The 20,604-nt window shown below is 39.4% G+C and overlaps 1 protein-coding gene across 1 annotated transcript in view; it reads right to left on the reverse strand.

Moving 5' to 3' along the window:
* The window catches only part of LOC127436827 (thyrotropin-releasing hormone-degrading ectoenzyme-like), a 173,021-nt gene that overhangs the window by 139,425 nt on the left and 12,992 nt on the right, over window positions 1–20,604 (reverse strand). The window contains exons 3-4 of the mRNA XM_051691262.1: window positions 19,985–20,258; window positions 11,700–11,826 (exon numbers count right to left, since the gene is read on the reverse strand). Of these exons, the coding sequence (XP_051547222.1) occupies window positions 11,700–11,826; window positions 19,985–20,258 (401 nt within the window). The remainder of the gene's footprint in view (window positions 1–11,699; window positions 11,827–19,984; window positions 20,259–20,604) is intronic.

Raw genomic sequence — 20,604 nt, forward strand, 5'->3', positions numbered from 1 at the left:
AACTTTTCTTTTTCTTTCTGTCTTCTCTTTTCCCCTTGCTTATGGAGATCTTGCAGGTGGGATCAATTAATGTAAATGGAATGAGGGATGGGAGAAAAAATTGTTTATTATCAGAAATTATACGATTGAAAGATCTGAGTGTTGTTTTTTTGCAAGAAACCCATAGCAGTCAAAACAATGAGATTGATTGGGGCTTGTGGTGGGAAGGAAGATAATTCTTAGAAATGGGACAAACTTATGTGCTGGAGTGGCTGTGCTTTTTTCCCCTGCTCTTAAAACAAAGATTTTATCCAAAAATGAAGTGGTACCATGGAGATTATTGATTGTAAGGGCTGAAATTGGGAATTTTCATTTTCTGTTTGTGAACATCTATGCCCCTAATATAGGAGCAGATATAGAGTACAGCTTTTTACTAAACTAGAGCACATTTTAAAACAACAGCAGGATGGTGATCTTATTGTATTAGGAGGAGATTGGAACTGCACTCTAGACTTTATACAATATAAGAATAGAGAAGAACCTCATGCACAGTCAGCCATTTGTTTAGCTAATATAATAAAAAAATCTTAATTTCTCAGATGTTTGGAAAGAGCATAATTTATCAGCACGGCAGTATACATGGATGAAAGTTAGCCATGGCAGCGTTTCTGGAGCACGTTAGGACAGGTTTTATATATCATACAATATAAGAAATAAGATTGTTAATACAGCTATCTTCCCAACAGCTCTTTCTGATCATAAACTTATCACAGTTGAGTGTACTTTGACTGAAAGAAAGCATATGTGTTATTACTGGCATTTTAATGTAAAACTTTTGGAAGATAAACATTTTTGTGAGAATTTTAAGCTTTTTTGGGAAACCTGGAAAAGTGGAAAGTGCCTTTATGAAAGTATTATTCAGTGGTGGGAAGTTGGTAAAGTGCACATAAGAGGTTTCTGTCAATAATATACATCTCATTCCTCTTTAGTTTTGAAAAAGACATTAGAGTGGTTGGAAAAAGAGATCATGGACATTGAAAAGAGCATGAATGATAATGTTGCTAGGAATCTACAAGAACTGTGGACTGAAAAAAAAAATAGCTGAGCTCCTTTTTAAATGAAAATGTTAAAGGAGCTCTTGTAATAAGTCGTTTTTTAACAATAAGAAACACGGATGGACCTTCTTTTATTTCTTTAACTTGGAGCGAAAAGCAGGACAAGAAAAACAGATGTTCGTTTTAAAAGATAACAACGGACATAACACTTCAGACCCAGTAGTGATGCACAAACTTGCTGTGGATTTTTATTCTAATTTATATGCTGCTGACAACTCAGATGAACAGTGTAGAAATCAACTGCTACAAGATCTTCCTATTTTAACATTAGAACATAAGCAATCTTTAGAGACTGAACTCACTTTTGAAGAGGTTACTGCTGTTGTTATGGGACTCTCCTCAGGACGTACGCCAGGATTGGATGGATTACCTGCCGAATTTTATAAGAGTTTTTGGAATGTTATTGGACATGATTATTTTGAGGTACTCCAAAAATGCATCAATGAAGGAATTCTTCCTTTGAGTTGTCAGCGGGCAGTTTTAACGCTACTCACAAAAAAAGGTGACCTAACTCTCTTGAAGAACTGGAGACCTGTAGCAATTTTAGGCTCTGATTACAATTTTTTTTCTAAATGTCTGGCCAATAGGGTAAATGGTGTATTGCCTACAATTATACATAAAGATCAATCATATTGTATAAAAAAATAGATCCTTAATAGATCATTTACATTTGGTACGAGACATTTTTGATTTTGCCTCTTATAATAATACCAATATAGGTTTTCTGTCATTAGACCAGGAAAAGGCTTTTGACAGAGTTGATCACACTTTTCTTTTTGATACCTTATAGGCTTTTGGTTTTGGGGACAATTTTATTTCCAAAATGATTAAAATAGCTGGTGGCCTCAGTATTCCTGTAAAAGTCAACAGAGGCATTAGGCAAGGTTGTCCTATTTCAGGTCAACTTTACAGTATAGCCATTGAGCCTTTGCTGTGTAGATTGAGAAGACAGCTAACAGGTTTACAGCTCAATATATTGGATTTTAAGTGCCTTATAAAGCTCTCTGCGTATGCAGATGATGTCACAGTTTTATTTAGAAGTCATTGTTATGTTCAATGTCTAAAAAAGGCTTTGGAATGTAATGGGAAAGTGTCTTCAGCCAAAGTTAATTGGCAAAAAATTGATGCTCTGTGGTGTGGTCAAGATTTTATTAGTCCATCACTACCTGGATGTTTGCAGTGGGGGAGAGCCAAAAAAACTAAAAAATTGGGAGGGTCTAGTGGAAAAAGGTGTGCTCGGTTGTCTCACTGGAAATGGTCTGTAACAACCTGGTTGCATCATCTCTGTGGCATAAAATGATGGTTCTTGAGCTTCCAGAGGACCTAGTAAGAAGAATTCAACAGTGCCTGGTGGACTTCTGCTGGTCAGGTCAGCACTGGTTGAAGGCACCAGTGCTCTATCTGCCAATACAGGAAGGAGGACAGGGGCTAGTCGACATTAAATCCAGAGTCAGAGCTTTTAGGCTCCAGGCGGCTCAGAGACTCCTATATGGGGAGGATGTAAGCTGGGCTGGGGTAGCCTGTACCCTCCTGAAGAAAGCGGGCAACATGGGATTAGACCGCCACTTGTTTCTGATGGACACCGAAAAACTAGACCTGACAGGACTGACATTTTTCTACAGATCAATGTTAAAATCATGGAAATTTTTCAGTTTCTCTCGGGAGCCAAATGGTGTGAAGGGACTATGGCTGAGAGAAGAACCACTGTTTTTTAATTCTGCACTGGATTTAGAAGTTTTTAAATCAGTATTCCTCAAAAAAGCGTTGTGGACTGCAAATATTACCAAAATTTGACATTTTTTTTCTGAGGAAGGATGGATTTCTGCTAAGAACTTGGCTTCAAAACTGGGCATAAGATCAGTTCGGGTGGCAGAGAGACTGTTGACTCAAATGTATGAGTTTTTACCACCAGACTATAGACTGTCTTTAGAAACACCTGTTGGAGAGGAAGAGACTTCTGTCTTCCCAGAGCTGAATTTCTCACCTGATATTAGAAAATGGCAAGACATGGAGAACGGTTTGCTTTCTTTTAAGACATCTCAGCTGGGACTTTTTAGAAATGCTGGAAAGAAAGCTATGTATGTATTGTGTGTAAAGGTGTCACATCTTCTTCAGCTTCAGAGTGTGAGAGAGTCTAAATGGCAAGAGATCTTGGGGTCAAAGGCTTCCCCTAAAGGCTGCTGGAGGACCTTGTACAAACCTCCTATTGAGAAAAGAACTGGAGACCTGCAATGGAGGATTGTGCATGGTAAAATAGCCACAAACCCACAGGTTTTTTAATTGTGTGAGATTACAGCCATTATTTTATAAATTAGAAGAGTGGTGTCAAACCTTGGGGGAAGTTTTTACACCTGCAATGTTTATTTATGGGCCAAAGTATAGCAGAAGTAGAATGGAGTAGATGGCTATATGGTTGTCAAGAACAAGTAAATTGAGTGAAAAGGGATCAACTGATGTAATTTCAGTATTAAAGGGATTAATAAAATCCCGTATCAACATATAGTTATTATAAGTTCATAAATGATCTGCAGATGTTCAAATATAAATGGGGAGTAAATCAGTGTATTTGTGAAGTTGACCCTGATAACTGTTTGCAAATTTATATTTGAGTAATGTTTGCTTGTAAAACTACACTCAATTGTGTGATCAAAAGTCAAGTCTCTCTCTCTCTCTCTCTCTCTCTCTCTCTCTCTCTCTCTCTTTCTCTGAGTCTTAACAGTTGTCTGTAAATGTCCAGTCAGCACGAGGTGTCAGCTGTCTCTCAGGTGATGAATGAGTTTCCAATGACAGTGTTACTTTCTCAGACAAACGACTCTGATCTCCAACATAAACTGAGTCTGAATTTATGTTTATAATAACAGCAGGGAGGCGGGGGTGGCACACCACAAAAAGTATTTTCCTCGCCTTTCAAAACTGCTTACAATGGCAAACAAGTGAAGTGATCTATAGGACCGCTCGCTCTGATCTCACAGTCTAAAGCTCACTTGTGTTTAACAGTGAGCTCAATATAATTAACACACACTCAGTAGGGCGTTGGCTATGTAGTAAGCAGCCAAAATAGCTAAACTAAATTATATTCACTCATTCCTTTCCTAACAATTACAGGTGGTGGTACCATGGAAAAATAGTGGTGTAAGAGATATCAAAAATACTGAAATATACAGACAGCATTAACCAGCAAAACTAGCCTGAACCAGCATTGAAATGGTCTAAGCTGTTTTTTCTTCTTTTTTTTTCTCTCTTTTTTTTCAGCAGGGTAAGATGATTCACTAAATTTCCACCCAGCCTGAGTCAGACGGTCACTGATAAACAGCTACTGACTTGCAGTAAGTACGCTGTAGATTTTCATTATCATTGCTGTGCAAATGTTAAACAATTTTTATACATTCAGCAACTCTTCTGTATCAACTCAGATTCTTGATATGTATCAAGAAGATATCTCATTAATAAAATATATTGTGTGGGAAACTACTTTATAGCACATTAGCTTTAGCCTTTTACCACAAACCGAGAGAACTGCCATGCTGTCTACACTCTCACAGCGAAATCGTAAGGATTCGTATGACTTTTCTAAATTTGGCTAATTCGTATGATATCGTACGACTGCCCTCATATGAATTCGTATGTCCTTCACTACAGCCAATGACATTGCTGGACATCGTTTTCATCTAATACGTGACAATTACTTGCTTCTGTCACACAATAGCTTCCTATCATGTTTACAAACTCTACTGATCGGTTAGGTTTAGATAAGGGGTTTGATAAGGCATTTGGGTAAGGGCATAATATTATTATATGTCCTTGACACCTCGCGTGCGGAACTCGCGCTTACTTCCGCATTACACATCCGGGCATTTGCATGCGATAAAATCGTACGAATTCATACGAATGAAATCGTAATACGAAATAGCCAACTCGTAAAATATGTAAGAATTTTTTGTGAGATCGTGTTGACTTTCTAAATAGGCAGCTACATTCTAAGGAAGCATCCTAACAGAAATGAGTGACTGAGTTGAAATGCTCTACGTAGACGGCAACTACATTGTACGCTCATCAAGAACTATGCGTTATTGATTCAAACAAAGTTAACATTAGCATGTTGCTAAGCTAACAACAAAATACAGACCACACAAATACAGTACTGTGCAAAAGTCTTAGGCGCATAAGATGCTTCACAAAAATATTTGTCTTAAGATGGTTATTGATATTTTCAGCTTTAGTGTGTCAATAGGAAGTATACATTTTAGACTCCCAAATATTTATTTTTCAAATAAAATAGAATAGACTAACAGGGAGCCCTGCAACAGATGTCATGGCCCCCACAGAGCCCCCAACTGAATGTTGAGTCAGTCTGGGATTACAAGAAGAGACAGAAGCAATTGAGACAGCCGAAATAGATAGAAGAACTGTGGCAAATTCTCCAAGAAGCTTGGAAATATCCTATCTGCCCACAACCAAGAAAAACTGTATCCAGTTGTACCTAGGAGAATTGGAGCTGTTTTGAAAGCAAAGGTGGTCACACCAAATATTGATTTACCTTTTTTTATGTTTACTGGACTTTGTATGATGTTAATTGATAATTGAAAACTAGTTATGGCATTATTTTTGAAGAAATCCTCATTATGCAACATTTTTACCATGTGCCTAAAACTTTTGCACAGTACTGTATGTGTTAAAGCAATGCTGTTTAATTAGATGATTATATGAGAGTATTTCCAGACAATGACAAATTCTAAGTCATTAGAATAATTAGAGTCAGAGTTAGAGTTATCTAAGTCAAATGCAAAGCAAACCTCATGTAATATTAGTAGAGATAGCTGCACCCGAATATTTATTAGCACATTTCAGAAATGAATGTGACAGCACATGTGATATATACCTGCAAAAACAGTGTCAAACTGACACTTTTGATCATGTGATCTTGTGTGATCTATTAGCTCTCTCTAAAAAACAGAAACTTAAAGCAGACCACGCAAAAGCAGACCTAAGTGGTGGAAGTTTTTGATTAATTAAATATATGTGAGAAACAGGCTGTTGTGTACTTCAATAAAGTTATTGATTTCCTTTTAAAAGGTAAATCCAACCTTAATATCAACTTCACTGTGGGGAATGCTTATTGTTGCATAACACATTATAATTTAATAAGTAGTATGCAGTGTAAATTGTGCAGCATGCAGCAAACAGTATGCTAATATTCAATTCCAAACAAAGACAGGCTTTCAAGACATTGCTTGACCTTTAAAAGGCCTTTTACAGGTCAAGGATCAAAGGTCAGGTTTGAGAAAGCACCTGTTACAAAGTCTTTAAATTGTTCCTTAGAGCAGAAGAGAGAGTGGAGTGCGGTCACTCTGATAACATTCATTAGCAGCTTTGTAATTCTTTTATAATGTGCCTCATTCACCTCTGATGAAAATGACTGGCATGAAAATGACTTATGACTGGCACTTTCATATTAATGGTTGCTTTCAAAATGCCCCTCATCCCACCTTGATGAATAGCTATAATGAATTCTAGAAGAGATTACCATTATCAATGGGGTTTGTTCTATTAACAACTCGACCCAGATCATTCTGACAGAGAGACAGTTGATAATTGTTAGATCTTCTTGAATTTGGCTGACCAGATACCAGATACCAGACATCCGTGTTGGTCTTGGAACAATATTCCAATCAGCCAATCAGATTTTAGGAGAATGTTTTGGGGTTAGGATTAGTCTGTGTTTAGGGACTTGAATTTCAATTCTTTTTAACCTGTCATTTCCCTATTTAAAAGGTTGGTAATGGTTAGGGATACGGGTGAGGAAACAAGTCCTACATGGTTAAATTACCTTGTCAGACTTACTGGTGCTCTTTACTGCACATTTAAAGGGAGATTAACCTGTCCGTATTTGTCACAGCTTCGATTTCCTTTTGCATTCGTCCATATCTGTCAATCACACACCGCTATCAAGATATAGAAGACTGAAGCAGCTTGGCCTTTTTAACTGGCCATTGATCTCTCTCTGAGAAGCACTTACTGTAGATCAATATCAAAGATGCAACACCTCCCTCTCAAAACACATGATAAATACTATATCAAACACTCACACTGTCTCTTTCCTCTTGACTAAACACATGATGTACTCTATTAGAGTCTTCACTGAAATCAACTTTTGATATTGACTGAAGACACAAACAGAAAACATTTCCTGAACCAACTGTAAAGTTAACTTGTAATTGAGACTGAATAAATTTGGATGTAACTTCAATGCAATGAAAGTGAAGCTTGAGTGGATAACCAAACTTTGAGTCCAAGTTTCTGAAGATCTTCAATTCGCTTGTCACTCGCTTAAAGGGTTTTGTTTTCAACTACCGTCCATTTTATCATCTTGCTCTGAGCAACATCTTGTTTCATGTACAAATTTGAATGTTTAGGCATTAGATGGTGAAAAAGCTCCAGTTCTCTCAAGAATTCACTACAGTCTGAGAGTTAGCCGTTGGACACACAGATTTGTGGGGGTGAAACATCTAAATAAAAGAGGCTGCAAATGCTCTCTATTGACTGTTTTATTTATTTATTTCTCTGTTTAGCAGGAATTTAAAAGAGTGTCCTCACAACAACTCCCAAAAGCATCAAACAGTTTGATTCATGCAGCTGAGGACTCTTGTTGGTGCACTGAGAGCTAAACTCACTGAAAACAAGGATGAAGGGATGCAAACACACTCTGCTCTGATTCTTCATGGACTTCCATTCAACCTTGTCATCATTCTGTGTGTGACCCTGAACTGATAATGAACGTTCTGGAAGCTTCTACAAGGACTTTTCCATTTACAAAGTTTGCACCATCCTATAAATCTTTTTTTTTTTTTTTTGCTGATGTTCCTTATTTCACCCTTTTTGTGTGTCTGTGAGAGAGAGGGAGTGAAAGGAAAAGAGGAATAGTGTAAGAGAGAAAGTGTGTCAGGCTCTTTCTCTCTCATTTGCCACTAACAGTAGATGGCAGTTCTGATTAAGTCACTCTAATTGGACTCTGTTTAAAATTCAGCGGGTGAACAATGCACCACTGTGATGAATGAGTCGTGTAGTGGTTTGTGGCATCGTTTCTCAAACTGAGAGAAATCGTTTTGTCATTAGAGACTGATCACGTGCCAAGAGCCACAGATACAAAGAAATTAGACTTTTAATCAAAAATAAAGCAAAAGTGACAAAACAAATTGCTTAACTGGAAAAGTACCAGTGTCAGGAAATGCTTTTAACAGCTACAGTATAACCATTTTAGTTTATTTTTACACACACATCTGGAATTCAGTTGAGTTTCCATCAAATCTTAAAACTATTATTCTATCCATAAAGCATTCTTGACAAAACCACCCACAGATCTTACATTTGTAACTACAGTTGTAAAAACAATGCAATTAAAATGTCATATTACATATATAAGACAGCCCTAATGATTTTTCTAACAGCCCATGCAGTGATAAAAACATCTGATATGCTATGACAAATAGTCAGTTTCATTCAGAACAAGACAGATCAGGAAATTGCTACAGTTCTAAGGATCACATGGGGAAGATATCTTGCAATATATTACGCTCAAATGCTGTAACGAGGAAACAACCTGGTACAAAGTAATTTCTCTCCAACACCAACTAAGGTGCAAAAACAGCAAAGTGAAGAATTAATTAACACTCTAGATTAATTATGACACCATCTCAACATGGCAGAGGTGTTGAGAATAATGGAGATCAGAACATCTTAAAATTAAGCTGAGGCCAAAAGATGGAAAACTACATCTTTAGAAAATCACATTTTAATGAGAGCAGCTTTGTGAAAGTGTACAACCTTGAGTCAACATGTGATCTGCTCATTGCACACTCTGATTATATTACTCTGAATGTTTCTCCTGTGCATGAACAGAATGACAGAATGTCCCTGTTTGGAGACCTGAGGGGCTGCAACTGCTTCCACCCTAAACACACAGATGGTGCCTTTACATAACAGCAGAATTCATTACGTCCAATGTTTTTTTTTTTTTTTTTTTTTTTTCAGAATTTCTCAAACTAGGGATGTAAATTTTCAGACATTTTCACAATTGATTGTTGTGGAAATTAACAATCAATTAACTGATTAATCCTTAATGTTAATATCGCAAAACGCACGTTGAGGACTAATATGTGCGTGTAGCATACAGTTTAAATATAATTTAAATTATTACACTTATGGAATGCAAGTACTGGCATTTTTCTCTTAAAATATTCTTAGATCAGTGTATTTAATACATACAGTATAGGCTATGTTTAGAACAAATCTGCGGGTTCAATTACTATTAATGAATTTGGCTATTGCTAAAAATAACTTTCATACTGTACATATTTAAGTTCATTAAAACTTCAAATTTGTGGATTGTGGGATATTTTGGACTTATATTTTTATTTGAAAAAATTAAGTCAAATCATAACGCTACGTAAACACTAATTAACATACCGTTTCTTAGGTAACACTGAGATATCAGCTGAAGCAAAGTCTTTCTAGCAAGTCAGTCCACTGTCGGCCATCTTTGGAATGCTCTCGGGAGGCTATTTTCAGTCATGTCTGTGCAGCTCCTATTTACTTGAATGGAGAAAGACCAAAATCTCAAAAACGGTTGGTCAAGATTACGATCAAAGAATATATTTAAAATCAGCAATAAAATTTGGCAATACTGGAATCATAAATTGTGATTCTTTACCTCATATTATGCTAAAAAAACCGCACATTTCCAGGCTTGTATAGCTAATGCGCATGCGCATTCTAGAGTTGATCGACAGGTGATGTCTGTATCTAAAAGGTGATTGGCTCTTTTAACTGTAAGGCAGAACTTCTTTTCTACATCCGTTGAACATTGGGCGCTTAGAGCTCCTTGGTTAAGTGTTCCAATTTCTCCCATTCATTTTAATAGAAGTGGCCCGTCTCTGCTAACTACTCTCTAGCCGAATGTGCTTTTGTACTTTCCCAGCAATCGCTGATGTAATTTAATTGTAGCTTAAGATTAAAAAAGGAGATCAACAGTGCTTGTTGTCTAGTTGTACTTTAACACACTATCACGGTGTGTGCAGAAAACATTCAAATTTAATTGATAGAGAAACACTCCAATATTGATTACATTGAGCCCACTTCATCTCTGATCTGTAGCTGTGCAGCTCTTCTTCTATGATAAGAAGTGACATGCAGCGCCACGCGCCCTCTTACAGCAGATGACTGTATAGACCGCCTTATCAACGTCTGATTGCATGATTACTGAATGCATTTGTCATGAAATTAATTCAAAGTTAATATCGATCAAATTATTAATGGCAATTCATTAATTTTCGATTAATCATTAACATCCCAAGCTCAAAACATCTCAATTTTAAATTTACCGCTCACATTTAACATTATGATGAACACATCAGAAGTCTCTTCAGGGCAGTGTTGCATTAATTTAATAAATCATCATGCATCAAGCAAGTTTCATTGCACAAGCACAAGTGCCCTTAATGTGAGATTTTAACAGCCAACCGTGAGCATCTTTTTATCAGGCTACAGTCCAGCTCAAAGAGAAATGAAGGTCATGAAAATCACTGGTCTCATTAAAGAGTTTGACCATTCTGAAAAGATTCAGTGATTTTATCTTTTAGGACTTCAATAAATAGAGCATCCATAATGAAAAAGACTCATTAGGAGCACAAGTGAATGTTGAGAGGGTTTAAAAGATGCCAATCCTGCTCTGATAGGTCACATGATTTAATAATGTCAAGTCAGTGAGTTATTGATCAACCATTAACCTGCACAGAATGACCAGTAGTTAAGCGTCAGGTCTGAGTCTAAATATGTCACAGTTACACAGATGCTAACAGTAGCAGTGCTGGTACATTTACCTCATTTAACACTACATATGCATTTTGGAATTAAATTAGATAAGATAAACTGAATGAAAATTAGGGTATTCGAATTGGGAATCAAGAAATGTTGTTATTCAGAACCAGTCTTAACTTCAATAGCAAACAGAGTGATGCTTCCAAGAGACCGTTTAAGAGAAAACACACATGATCAATATTACATGTGCACTGCAACACACACACACACACACACACTGACATTTAAACACACAAACATACATATTTGGAGGGAAATGTAGCAGGCAGGGAGAAGAGTAACAGACAGAAGGCCAGAGAGATTGATGGCTATATTCAAATGAATACAGAGAACTGACAGAAACCCAATGGAGCGAGACAGAGACACAGAGAGAGTCTGATGTAAGCCAGTACAGAAAACACACATATACATACAGTACCCACACACATTAATACACAGACAAACACATACATTAACTCTACAGACATCTGCTCTGATTCCCAACACCAAACACAAGCACAATCGCTCTAAAATTATTTCAGTATTAATAAAACACAAGAACTGAGCTACTACTGACAGTCTTTGACTTCTCCTTTACACCAGCACAAAGCAGGAAGTCACACAGAACCGGCTGCAGTACAAACAGAACAATGAAAAATCACCCAGTTTCCCATGAGAGGAACATATATTGCCCGTTTCAAATGCACCACTGAAGCCAGTCAAAGCTGAAACACACTTCACTGCTTGGCTTACCTAATTTGGGGAGGGAATATTTGACTTTGAAGTAATCCTGGTAGAACTGCAGAAGTCTTTTGGTGATGTGAAGAGCATAGTCCCCCGATCCACTCTGGATGGCATCAGGTCTGGCGTACAGACGAACCTACAACAACACAATGAACAGAAGGAGAACAAAAGTGAAAGGATGTTAGACAATGAATGAAGGAGAAGCCTATGGGAAGATGAAACTCTTGAGAGTAATCCAGGTTGAAGCCCTGTGTATGTATTTCTATTAATTGTAAACATAAAAATAGCTGTTTAGACATTTGTCTTTGGAAATAAAATTGATTTCCTGGAGAGAAAAATATAATATTTGCATTTCATTTTAACAGAACTATTAGATGAGGGAGTATATAAAGAAAGAGTATGAGGTGTCATTTTGTGGTTAATGTATTCAGCAGTAAAAATGATCTCTGTGCTCTTTTAGCCAAAGGCTGATGCACAGTGTGGCTTTCTGATCGAGCACCATCTAGTGAGAATGAATGACCTCGTACACTAAGCCGGAAAGAGTTACAGTGCAAAACAAGCAGGAAGAAATGCATTGTTTCAGCTCTGCACATTGAATTATGTGTTGTTTATCTCACATGTTGCTGCTGTATTGATCACCTCTATGACTGATGCAAAGATGAATAAGTGGCACTTAGAGCTGTGGAAATGATTAAAACCCCAACCAAATCAATGTGATTTAAAAACAAACTGTAATTAGACGAAATTCTCAAGAGATGCTTCATTAATCAGATATTGTGCAGACGATTCAATCTGATGCGAGTGCTGACTGATTCTTATGTTTGTTTGTTTGCTTGTTTGTTTGTTTGTTTGTTTGTTTGTTTTTGTTGAAGGCAGCTCAACAGACGACTTATATAAGGTTAAGTGAACTTTAATAAAGAGCCTCTCTATGAGCGGCTGCACAGCATTGATTCACTAACAAGCCTCTTTCTGTCAAACATGTGGAACAATGAAGCTTTAGTCAATCCACTCAGAAGAAGAGGATGAGAGCACTCGACCTGTAGAGTTATTATACTATATCTACTGTATATGTCTGTATGTGAGAGATACTAAAAACTCTTCAGCAGAAATTCACTGCTCTAATTATTCTGGGTAAATTGTGTCATGATCTTCAGTCATACAAGTATGTGCAAACTGTGAATTTCATCTTCTCTTTTAGATGTAATAATAGAGTTACTTGTTGATACAACTATGCTGGTGACCAGCAAGTCTTATGTTAGATGCTGTTGAAGTAACGTTGGATTTAAAACCTAAAATGACATTATTTAGGCATTTGTATTCTACTGCTAAAATCATTATTTTGTCCATTAAACACAGTAAAAATGATCTTTCATCAGGGAAAGTAATTTCATGAATATATAATGAGAACATATAGTGGTGTAGAATTTTGATTATGATAAAAAAAGAGAATATTTGGCATTTTATAATGATTTAAACAATATGTGACTGGGACTAAATCAGGAACATATCATGACCGCTGAAGTTTTCTAAATGGAATCTGCTCCTTTATGCCAATCAATAAACCAGTTTCCCTTATTTTAGCTCTTAAACTCAACTAATACACTGTAAGACAACCAGAAAAAATTATCTGAGGTCATCAAGGGAAACTTTCTGACAGCATGAAATACTGTCAAGCACTAGTATTTGTTTGTGTGAGAAATCATGAGTCTGTAAGCCTGTAGGTAATCTGTGACTCACTAGAGAGGGTACAGTGATCAATACAGGTATAGTCATCTAACAGAGTCATGCAATAAAGACGACGCATTATTCATACACAGCAGCAGTCTGACAAAACTCTGTAGACTAATAATGACAACTGAAACTAATGATACAAACTCACACTGCAAATCATTCAAGAGAGCAGACCAAAGACAACACAATCTTTACTGTCTGATCTGTGAAACAGATTTTTCTCCAGATATTGTGGGTTAAACACTCTCTGAAGAACATGAAGTGTTGCAACTGAAATGGCTTGGTTGTAAATTAACAATATGTAAGACATGGGACATTAAAGTTAAATACTGTTAAATTAATTCTAAAACAGAATTGCGAAGGTTATACTTCAGGGAATGAGCTTTGAGCTAAAAGTTATAGCCGAATTTGTATCCAATTTTGTAGCAGAACAACCAGTAAAGACCAGCATTAGCATTCATGTTATTGAAATAGATTTTATAAAGGATTTTAAAAGACTGAAGTCGAATGAAGCGCCTCACTGCATTTGAGCTTAGCTAAATTCCCACCAAATTAAATGTGATGTCCAGTAAACAAACAGAACCAATGAACAAGTAACGAAACTGAGATGATGGATGACATGAGGATGACATGAGGGGTTTCCCTGCAGCTGTAATGTGACTTATGGGGAAACTAGTACATGCTGTGAGTCTAAACACTCTAGATTGAAGCAGACATTACAGTCAGCATGACAGAGATGAGTTGAAGCAGATAGATTCATTACACTAACATGAGGAGGAGGCAGGTCAAGGTCACACAAGTAGGAGTCAGTGAGGAAGCATAAGGAAGTGTCTAATATGACACATAGAACTTTGACTGAATGTGATATCAGGAACACAGTGCAGAAACAGACTGATGATATGAGCTGCACAGACTGTGGTGATTCAATGTTCAAAAACAAGTGCATGCGATACAATTAACATCAGAACTGGAGGGAAAGATTAACCAAGTTTACTGCTTACTGGCTGCTTTACACCCACCCCCTTTGACCTAACTTCAAATAAAACAAGTTCTATCAGGAATAATCGCAGACTTGAGTGAAATTTAAGATGACATTTATTTGATGAATATAAAACAGAAATGTAATGTTTCTCTTTGGCGTAAACCCCGTCTGACGGTCCGAAGAAGTTATACTCGGAACCGTCATATCCTGCCGGAGATAGGAGGCAGGGGCGAGGAGCCTACCCTAAAAGAGAGAGAAAGTAGAATACTACCCCCAAAAGAGAAGATCCAGTCAGGTACAAACCAGATCTTGTGTTAAGCGTTCATTCTGGAGAAGAGGGAAAAAGAAAGGAGAGATGTGAACACCTAGATTTGACATGGTGCGCGATATCTCTGGCATGGTTGCGCAATACCTTTGCAATAGGAATAGTTGTGCGTTTTTTTTTGTTTTTTTTTTCTCGAGTTTGATTTTGTCCTTGTGTTCTTTTTTTTTTTTTTTTTTTTTTTTTTTATCCTTATCCTTGAGTGCAATTTTGGGCTCTCCGTCGAGGAGCCCCTGGTTGTGCAGAATCTTTGACAAAGACGAACAACATGGTATGAGGCCCTACGTTAGTCCAGCATTGCTGTGCAGTATCTTTGTTGAAAGATAAACAACATTTGATTATGAAAACCCTCCGATGAGGGAAGAGTTGTTTAAGATATCTTTGCCGAAAGGCGAACAATGTAGCGTAAAGCCATACGTTAATGGCGATGTTGCATGCAATCTCTTCGTTGAAAGAAAACAATATTTGATTATGAAAACCCTCCGACGAGGGAAGAGTTGTTTGAGATATCTTTGCCAAAAGATGAACAATGTAGCGTAAAGCCATACAATAATGGCGATGTTGTGTGCAATACCTTTCATGAAAGAAAGCAACATTTGATTATGAACCCTCTGACGAGGGCGGACATTGTTTGATGGTTATCTTTGCTGAAAGGTTAACAACATGCATAAAGCCATATGATAATGGCGACGTTGTGTGCAATACAATTCGTTGAAAGATATCCCATGAGGCTCAAGCCCTCCAACAAGGGGGGCCGTTGTTTAATGATTATCTTTGCCAAGGTGAACAGCATACATAAAGCCATACGATAATGGCGAAGTTGTCGTGCAATACCCTGTTGAAAGATATCCCATGATAGTGTGAGCTTTCCAACAAGGGCGAGCTGGCTTGTGCAATACCTATGCAAAGGAAACCATGCTTGAGATTATGGAAGCCCTGGCGAGGAGGGTAGACATAGTTATGCGTTATCCTTGAAAAACAATGGACATGCTTGAATTGAATCATTGTGTAGGGAAAGATGTGATGAGAGAGAGCCACCAACCACCACCAGATAGGTATGAAACTTATGGCTGATGGAGAGTTGAGCTTGTTTAATGAATTGGGTTAGGTCGACTATATTTCATGAAGGATGAGGAAGACCAGCAGCCGAGCATCTTGACAGTGGACTCTGGTATACCTCGAAGAGTGGCAGTAGAAGCTGCTCCGATGCAAAGGGAATACCCCAAGAAGACATGAGGGGAGAGACCATAATGTTTTAGGGAACGGTGAGGTGGTTTCTGAACCAGTAGCACGACATGGGGGATGGAGTGATGAATAGGGGAGGAAATCTGAGATTTCTAGTATGAAAGCAAAAGGAAATGAACACGCACACTGGGAGATCAGGACAGAAAATAGAGGAGTACTGTGTGATTGGCAGGAGGAAGAATAGTGGGCCCAGGTGGAGTGGTAGGAAGTGTGGACCGGGCAAGACCTTTCTGCATGAGAGTTGGAGCAGAATTTAAATAGGGTAGTAAGGAGGGGCTTAATCCAGCAGGAGGTCTGAAAGGGGTGGCAGGGAATGGTTTTTATTTTTTTATTTTTTTATTTTTGCTGGCAGGGTGGGGGGGGCATGGTCTGTGGAACTCCAAGAAGCGAAACGAGAGAGGGAGTCAGCAATTACAATGAAGAACCCAGGAATGTGTCTGGCTGAGATAATGAAGTTTCAGGAAATGCTCTGCCATGTCAGACGTCTCATAAGGGACATGATGGCTAGAGGAGGACCGGCCTTTATTGATTATAGTGACGACTGCGGAATTGCCGCAAAGCTACGACATTTTTGCATGTCCAAAGGGAACCCCATACAATGCCATAACGATGGGATAAATTTCAAAGAGAGCGGATGAGGGAGTGTAGGAAGCTATATTGAAAAATTCGTCTGGCCATTTCCCTGTGAACCATGATCCTGGAAAATATCACCCAAATCCTATGGAGGGAGAAGGGACATGCCGTCCAGAGATTCGTGTTTTGTTTTTGTTTTTTGTGAAAAAAGGAAATGCCATTCCAGTGATTTAATACTGTAGCTGTGACCAGAAGAGGAGGTCTGAGCAAAAGCCATCATCGATTGATATATAGGAGAGGTTGTCTACAGAATGGGCTAGTGTGAGGAGGCGGGAAACCAAGGAGCAGCCTTGAGGAATGATGCACATGGCAAAATTGAGGTGGCCTAATAGGGACAGGAGATCACGTTATGAGACCCAAACTGACCAGAGAACGACGTGCAAACAGACCTGATCCCGTCGAGTTTATCTTTAGGCAGGGAAGCTTGCATGTTTAGAGAATCGAGCGTGATGCCGAGAAATTTGAGAGACATGGCAGGGCCCGTGTTTTTTTTTTTTTTTTTTTAGCCCGTAAAACCAGCAGACCATGCATGGTCCATGACATGCAGCTCCAGTGAGCTGAATTTCGGTATCTGCTGCGAGAACACCTATCTGGCACTGTGACTGCTCCATGCCACATCACAGCCATGCCTGAGCCTGCTCCATGCAAGGTCATAGCCACGCCTGAGTCTGTTCCACGCCATGTCACGGCCACATATGAGCAGTTGGACCTGGAGATGGTTCCCGCCCTTGTACCCACCCTTAGTTCTCCTGAGCAGGCAAGGGGAGCTAATAACCCTCCGACCCTGCCTGGACCCTCTGAGCCCTGGACTCCACCTTGGCCTGTCGGTCCCTCGACATTGCCTCAGCTCTGCGTTCCCTTGGCTCCACTGCGGTCCTTCAGCCTGTCTGCTTTGATGGGGTCCCTCGTCCCTCCGGCTCCTCCTTGGTCTGTCGGTCACCTGACTCTGCCTTGTCTCTCCGATCCTCTGGCTGCGCTTCGTCCCACCGATCCGTCTGCACCACTGGGGACCTCCTTCCCTACGGCTCCACCTTAGTCCTCAGTCCCACTGGCTCCACCTCAGTCTTCCGATCCCCCAGCTCTGCCTTGCTCCTCCGAGCCTCCGGTGCTGCCTTGGTGCTCCCTGCCTCTGGCTCCACCCTGGCCCTTCGAGTCTTCGGCTACTCTCTGGGTAACCAGTTCTCCATGGTTCCACCCCTCGAGCCTCTCACGACTCTGCCTTCCATGGCTCCGCCCCTCGAGCATCTCATGGCTTCACCCCCCACGGGCTCCACCCTGATCTCATGCTCCACGCCCTGCCAAGCCATGCCTCAAGACCCCCCCAGCTCCCTGTTGAACTTTGAAAAGTATGTCATGTTTATTGTGTTTTGTTCATGTGTTGGGAGCTGCCCCTTAGATGGGGGGGATATGTCATGTGTATTTTGTTGATTCATGTTTTTCATGTCTTTTATTTTGAAAGTTATTTCCTGTTTCATGTCATGTGTCCCTAGTCATGTGATTTCATGTTTTCCCTCCATGTTCATGTGTCTTGTTTTCATTGGTTTATTGTCTCGTTATCTTGTTTAGAGTTCTGTTTGTTCATTGGTTTGTTCTCCCATGTCCAAGTATTTAAGCCCTCATGTTTTCCATTGCTGGTTGTCAGGTATTGTGTGTTAATGTAACGATGTTAAGCCAAGTCAAGTTCATGTTTATTAAGTTGGGTTTATGTCAAGTCAAGTTTAAGTCAAGTCTATTCAAGTTCATGTTTATGTTTCACATTTATAGTCAGGGTTTTTTGGATTTCACTTTTGTAAATAAAATTGCACTTGGGTTCTTCATCTTTATGTCTTCATCTTCATCATTGCCAGCAGCCACTCATTACAGTAATAAAACGTAAATATGCCGTGAAATAGGAATTACCCCCATATGACCTGATCATATAGGCGATATGCATTACGCTGGTAATGAAATAATCTGATGAATATGGAAATGTAGTGCGGAGCCTACCACTAGGTGTCAGAGGCGCGCTACAACAGTGGTGCTTCCGATGAGAACGTGGAAGTATGTATAGAGTAAGAAAACACTGCGTTTTACGAAGTGACATTAATGCGCCCTTGAAGGCGCTCGGGTAGGGAACACCGCTCGAGATGTTAAACCGAACGAGTTAATTATTTCACTAAGGACCCTTTCACGAGACTTAAGTGAAGGCTATATTAAATTGTGATGCCATGCTCCCTCAGAGTACCCACATCATGAGCTCTGTCTTTCCTAGTGAGTAGGCCATAGGGATGATACATAGTATTGGAAAGCGCCCGCTACGTGATTTGAGCAGAGGCGACCCACAAAACAGGAATATCTTACTGAATGGAGTGATGAGACCCTGTACAATAAGCACTGTACAGGATGACATGCCTGAATAATGATTTTAATTCCCTGATGGGGAACACTCGGGCATGCAACATGGTGAATGACATGCGAGTGAACCTCGACTGAGTTACCCTCATGTGGTCACGCTGTGAACGCGTGATTGCCTGCCGTTACTATGAGAGTGAATGCACTGCTGACATGAAATACTGGTTTTTGATATTGATGCATAACTGTTATGATGAACAGACAGCAAGGCAACAGAAGGCCTAGACCCATGACTAAATCTGAATGCATTTGATGGATATGATAAGAACTTAGCTTATTTCTGATGGAAATCAGCTGCTGCCTGAGCCGATGATTTTGACAGATTGGCAAGGAGCGCACTCCTTCTGCACCGGGTCGTGCATTCTGATTGAGGATGTGGTGGCTCGATTGAGGGAGATCTCCTATGTGATTGAGATATGGATGAAGATCCGGGTTTGCTGATTGTTTACTCCCCATGGGTTTGATGCAGCAGAAGTTGAGATGAGTGATGGCGTCATTGGGAAGGGAAGGTGTGCTTCCAGAGATGTTCTGTGCACTGGTTCGGAAAATGTCTATTATGATTCCAAGACGGCGCGATCCGACTGAGAATCCGGAAATTTGCAGATGTGTGTTGCACGAGGACTGCTGATTCTGGATAAAAGGTAAGGAGCAGTGAATAAGTCCGTGTCCATAGCTGGATGTTAGCTAGTCAGAGAGCGAATTGGACTCGACGTCAGACAGTGCTATAGAATGATGTTGCCATGTTAGCACACTGATACAGCAGTGTGATAGATTGTGAGCAGACTCATAAAGCACTGGCTTACATGTGATTGGCTAGGGGTTACCTAGATAAAGGTGCAATGATGTACAGCTTCTAGTCTTCCCGCTAGAACTACGCTGCGCTTACATTTCCTACATGTTACATAAAAGCTGGATTTTTTTAGTTTTAGCATAAATAGAGTTTTAAAAGCCTCAGATAATGTGACTCAGAATGCATAAAATGCGACTCACCACAACTCCATTATCTGTGACTGTTTCTCTGTAGGTGAAGTTGCACACGGCCCAGGCCAGGTAGTATGTGGACATGCGGGGCGTCCTGGAGAAATGGTTGGTCACCCACCCATCCTCGTCAGATGTAGAGGCCTCCACTGGCATATTGGACAGGGACTGATACGAGTTTTCGTGTTTCAAACTCACTCTGAATGTTGCTTTATAGATTGGCTCGTCGAAACATGGGAAAGCCTTTCTGGCGTGAGTCGGTGAGAACTGCGTCACAGCAAGATACCTGCAGAAATAGAGAGACAGAGACAGATAAGAGAGAAAGAAAACACTCTAACTAAGCCAAGACATTGAAGTGGGCCAGGAGTTTAAAGTGAAAAAGTAATCTCACTTCAACTTTACTAAATTGTCACATGACTTTCCTAAACAGAGATAAATCTCTGACTGGTGAACCAACATCCCTGATTTCATCACTGTGGATTTATATCACACCATAAACAATAAATGAGCTTCTTGTTGTTAAGATGGACAAAATTGCTGCAGCTTCTACTAAATCACATATTCCTCATCAAATGTCAACAACATACCACATTCCCTGAGACTGAGTGTTGCAGCACTAACAGACAGCATGA

This window comes from Myxocyprinus asiaticus, chromosome 47 (assembly GCF_019703515.2).
Source record: "Myxocyprinus asiaticus isolate MX2 ecotype Aquarium Trade chromosome 47, UBuf_Myxa_2, whole genome shotgun sequence".
In the NCBI taxonomy this organism is placed as follows: Eukaryota; Metazoa; Chordata; class Actinopteri; order Cypriniformes; family Catostomidae; genus Myxocyprinus; species Myxocyprinus asiaticus.